Below are 5350 nucleotides of genomic sequence, written 5' to 3' on the forward strand. Positions count from 1 at the left end.
TTTTTTTTTTTTTTTTTTTTTGGAAACCCTAGAATGATGAGGAAGACAAGGCAAGAGCAGTTAAGAAGAAAGAAACCCTAAGCTTAGGGGAGGAGAAGAGATGAAGAAGAAGCAAGAGTTGGGTATCTCCAGGGAGGAAGACGAGAAGTGACGGCTACTACATGGGAGTGTGACGTAAGCGAGTTTTGAAGATTCAGATTTGGGATTCAATGTTTCGAAGCTCTCTTTCTTTCTTTCTTTCTTTCAAAAATCTCAATTTCGAGCACAAACCAGTCGAACCGATCTGAATTATTTCCGAATTAGATCGCAGAAAAATTAAATTTGAAAAAAAAATTGAATATATTAAAACGGAGCGTTTAAATGTTGGAAAAATATATAGCTGTCAGTAAAGGGTTGGAAGAAAATAGATTATATGGGCTAACTAAGGCCCAATAACACATCTCAGCGGTTTAAGGATTTACACCTACATTACATAATCATAAGTTTTGATGGTCCTTTATGCAGACATAAATAGTACTAGTTTGAGTAGTTTCTCTTAAAAAACGGTAAGGAGGTAGTATTATATTATCTATGACCAAAGTTCAAGTAAATCATTTGATTAGAGATACATTTTGAGTTTTAAAAAACAGCTAACATTTTCCTCTTAAATCGATTAGCCAACACATCCACTTCAAAAAAAAAAAAATGCATGAAAGATAAAAACCTGAGTAATACGAATAAGTTTTCAATCTATATTTATGTTCATCCGAGTAAAATTTAGAAGTATTCATGTGTAAATTTAGAGCACGCATTGTTCTTAATTCTTGCAATTAAGTCAACATGAAAATTAGAAGATAATCAAATTGAAGCAAAATTTGTAAGTTTATGTTGACAGTTCATTTATGTCAGTAGATTACTCAAGCCTCAATGTTGTCTTTGTTCACAAACAAATATTTCAAGAAGTCTCTGATCTACAACCTAAGAAAGGTTACCTACGCATATACATTGATTTAGAACCATAATGAAAATGAAGAGCTTTTAGTAAAAAAAAAATTAGTTGGACTAAACAATACATTTCATTACAGGTGTTGTCTTAGATCTTTTCACACAATCTTAAGAAAAAAAAATCTATTGTGCTATTTAGTGTTTATATTTTTTTGCATCCATTAATACATTTGATGTTCATATATTTTACCTTGTTTTCCCTTAGCATATTCACATTTTTTGCATGATTTTCTATCTCATTTGTCCATTAATGTGTAGCTTTAGAACTGTTTATGCATTAGAGTAGATTTGCATTGCATTTGCATAGTTTCTTGCATAAACATGTGATTTTGGATCCTAAGGAGCATGGAAGTGATGCTGAGGAAGATTGGAGCTGTCAAGAGAAGGAAACAAGGGGTTTGGAGCTGAAGAATCAAGGTCCGAAAGTCCACTCGACCGGACACTCGACCGTGTGCGGAGAAGGACTCGACCGGATGGGAGAAGCAGAAGAAGAGGCCACTCGACCAGCACTCGACCGAGCACCTGGTCGAGTTGACCGAGCCGCCCACCTATTTTGTCTTTTAGCATTTCTAGGGCTTCCCTTCCTTTTCCTATAAAAAGCCTTGTACCCTACAGCCACAAAGAGAGAGACTTTTTAGAGTACAATTCTAGACCTAGTATTTACCCTTTTAGGGAATTATTCCTTTTTGCTTTTTATTGTTTAGATCTTTTAACCACTTTTGTTTATTTTTAAGAAATCTTTGATACTTGTTGGTTCAATAACTTTCAAAGTATTAAGAATTTGAGTTTGATTTCTTCTTTAATATTGTAGATCTTCATCTCATCTTTCTAATCATGCAAGTTTCATTGATCTCTGGGTTTATGACTTTGTTCATCATGTTTTGTGATTGTGAGTAGTGGCTTAGGATCTTGAGGATGGATTAGGGTGGATAAAGGTTATGGTTGTTTGGATTAGTCAAGATTGATTGCTTAATATCTCTTATGGGTTAGATATGCTCTATGCTATTCTTATGCTGAGAGGGTAAGGGTAGATCTTAAGCTTCTTAGCATCATACCAATGTCTAAGTTGCTAGATAAGACTAATGCTAGAGATTATCATGAAGCATGATAAGAGATTAGATGTTTTGTTGATTTTTGACATTGATGATCTGGTTGTTTAATGTCTGTTTTGATATGTAATAGCTAGTGAGAACTAGGTCTAAGAAGTATCTTGGCTTGATTGTTATTGTCATGAGAATGAATTAACATGTATTAGAAGATCATTGTCTAGAGATAGCTCATTGTTGATTGAGGTTTGTTGACCAATTTAGATAGCCATAGCTTGAGTCCATCCCATGAATCCATCCTTAAGACCTTTCTTTGTTTATTGATTTCCTTGTTTTAAATCCTGTTAATTGATTGATGCTTGCTTTGTTTCAATATTTGCTCTGTTTCTGACATTCGCTCATCAACTCGACCATCCACTCGATCGAGCATCCGATCGAGTGCTTGTTCGAGCTCATCCCAGAGTTCCTGTTTTATGTTCTGCATCTTTCTGTTTCATTCCCTGTTTCATTCTAGTTGTATTTCCTGTTGCATTCATTTAGTTTTTGTTTAATCATGTGGCATTACTTAGTTTGTTTTACTATAGTTCATGTTCCTGTTTCATTCTATTACTGCTTTGATCATTCTGTTTACCTTGCATTTAATATCTGGTTTTAGTAGCTTTACATTCTGCATTTCATTATCATCATTAGATTGTTAGTGACAAACATCCTTTATATTTGGCTTAACTTAGATGAGTATTCACATGGTGATTGCTTGCATCACATTCATTATAGTTTGACATCCTTTATGCTACAACTACATAAGAGTAATTAAAACACTTTGCATCCATCTCTATATTCATCATCATATCATATCATCCATCATCATCACACAAGAAAGCAAGTTTCAACATTAAAATTATAAAGTTTACCAAACATAAGCATTCAAAATACAAAACGGCATTTATACTAAAACGAAATTAAAAATCTTAAACATCATTTTTAAAATATACACTGTCATCACCACCTTTTGGTAAAAAAACTATGGTGTGACATTCGAAAAAATTATATATATATATATATATAATTATATATATTTATCGTTAATTATAGAAAATCTATTCAAATTTCCACCAAAAAAAAATTATGTAAAAATCAATCATAACACTCACCTTATTATTTTATCAATCTCCCTCCTTCCCACCTCAAGCAGTCAAGGTGTTCGAACTAATTAATGCAAATAAATCTTTGAAACAATATAAATATGGTCAATCCTTTGAAACAATGTATCCGAAAAAAGTCAATTCAATCAAATGTTTCAGCAAAATTTTCATAAATTCTTAAAAAATAATCATGTGATTATTTTTTATAGTAAAACAAATAGAAAGGCATATGATTAATTTTTTTTAGTAAGCGAGCCAGATATAACGCGGGCCAAACACACAAAAGTCAGTCTCGTGTAAACGAAGAATTGGACCCAGATAATGACGGTGGTGACTTGACTTGATCTTTGAGTTTGTTTACGTAATAAACCAACACGAAATTAGGCAAAAGCGACGGATAACGCACCAAGCATGGTTTCTCTGTTACAAAACCATGTGAATTACTCTATAAGTGATATCAACCCGTAACCTCACTTTGTTATTTTAGCATATCAATCTCCCTTCTTCCCCCACCTCCACAGCTGAACTAATTAATGCAATTCTTAGAAACTCTTTAACAAAAACAAAAAAAAAAGTTCTTAGAAACGATATAAATATATGGTCAATCAATACAATCTTGGTTTAATAAAAAGTTCAACCAACAACTAATTTTTTTAAAGAAGTGCTGTCAATACGGCGTTCGACGAAGTTTGATATGTGGAGTGTAAACGGTCTTACGCTGTTTAAATGGCAATTAGTGAGGTTGACTACTATTTGTATGTTTTGTCCGTGTTTATTCCTTGGTTAATCCAAATTCTAAGTTTTTCACACATTAGTTTCAACTTAATTATAATTACTACACATTAGTTTTTTTTTGTGATTAACAATTATCCACTACTACTTAATAATATTCAACTATTTTTTAATTTCTTGTTTACAGTTCATTATTAACAAGTAATTAAAAATACATAGAAAACCTAATATATACTCAATTTTGTGCAACTAATTTTTTTTTAATAAGAATTCGAATTAATATATGTTTTTAAATAGTTATTTTAAGAATTTAGAATGGTAAACTTTGTAGCAAGTTATTTATACACACCGAAGAAAAAAGTATCTTATAAAAATGAAATTTCTTCCCAATTTATGAATAATCAAATCTATATATTTTTCATCAATTATGTTTAACGTGTAAAGTAATTGGAACCTTCTTAATTCTCATTATTTTTATGGTATTTACTGCCAAAAAGGCCTTTAAAAATACTTTAGAATTTAGAAATACTCCATTAAAACTCGTGGCAAATTTAGAAATATACTTTTTAATCGATTTTTTTATTTATTTAAATCAAATGAAAAAAAAAACAGATGTGTTACTTATTTATATGAGTCGTGTCATAAAAATTAGTTACAGAAAAAAGAGGGTCTCACATTTAAGGAAAAATAAAAACCTCTGAGGAAAAAAAAGCGTAACAGAGAAGACGAAGACGAAGAAGCTAAGTATGAGTGGTTCTGTTTCAATCAAACCCGATGATAAAAAGGAAGAGAAGCCAGCAGCTGCCATGTTACCACCACCTCCCAAACCAACCGCTTCTTCCATGGAAATGCAATCCGGTAAAAATAAATCGCGGCGGAAACGCAACTGCAAAATCTGCGTCTGTTTCAGTATCCTCCTCTTCCTCCTCATCTGTATAATCATCATCATCTTAGCTTTCACTCTCTTCAAACCAAAACGCCCAGTCACAACCATGGATTCCATCTCCGTCGAACGTCTCCGAGCTTCCGTCAACCCACTCCTCCTCAAAGTCTTCCTAAACCTAACGCTAAACGTCGATCTCTCGCTCAAAAACCCTAACCGGGTCGGGTTCAGCTACGATTCGTCCTCGGCGCTGCTTAGCTACAGAGGCCAGCTCATCGGAGAAGCTCCACTCCCTGCGAGCCGAATCGCGCCGCGGAAAACGCATCTTTTGAATCTGACGCTGACGCTAATGGCGGATCGGTTGTTATCTGAGTCGGAGCTTTTGTCTGATGTCATGGCTGGCGTCATACCGCTCAACACGTTTGTTAAAGTCTCTGGTAAAGTAAGCGTTCTCAAAATCTTCAAGATTAAGGTTCAGTCGTCTTCTTCGTGTGATCTCATCGTCTCTGTCTCGGATCGTAATGTCACGAGTCAGAACTGTAAATATTCAACTAAGTTATAAA

General features: G+C 33.6%; 2 protein-coding genes across 2 annotated transcripts in view; one reads left to right on the forward strand and one right to left on the reverse strand.

Annotated features, from left to right (window-relative positions):
• The window catches only part of LOC104781280, a 2973-nt gene extending 2677 nt beyond the window's left edge, over positions 1-296 (reverse strand). Inside the window, exon 1 of the mRNA XM_019244784.1 lies at positions 1-296. The gene's annotated coding sequence lies outside the window, so the exon portion shown is untranslated.
• Positions 4545-5349, forward strand: LOC104781281. The gene has a single exon (XM_010505909.1). It carries the CDS (start codon positions 4651-4653, stop codon positions 5347-5349), a length of 699 nt encoding a protein of 232 aa, XP_010504211.1. The 5' UTR covers positions 4545-4650.

Source organism: Camelina sativa, chromosome 4 (assembly GCF_000633955.1).
Source record: "Camelina sativa cultivar DH55 chromosome 4, Cs, whole genome shotgun sequence".
NCBI classification, from domain to species: Eukaryota; Viridiplantae; Streptophyta; class Magnoliopsida; order Brassicales; family Brassicaceae; genus Camelina; species Camelina sativa.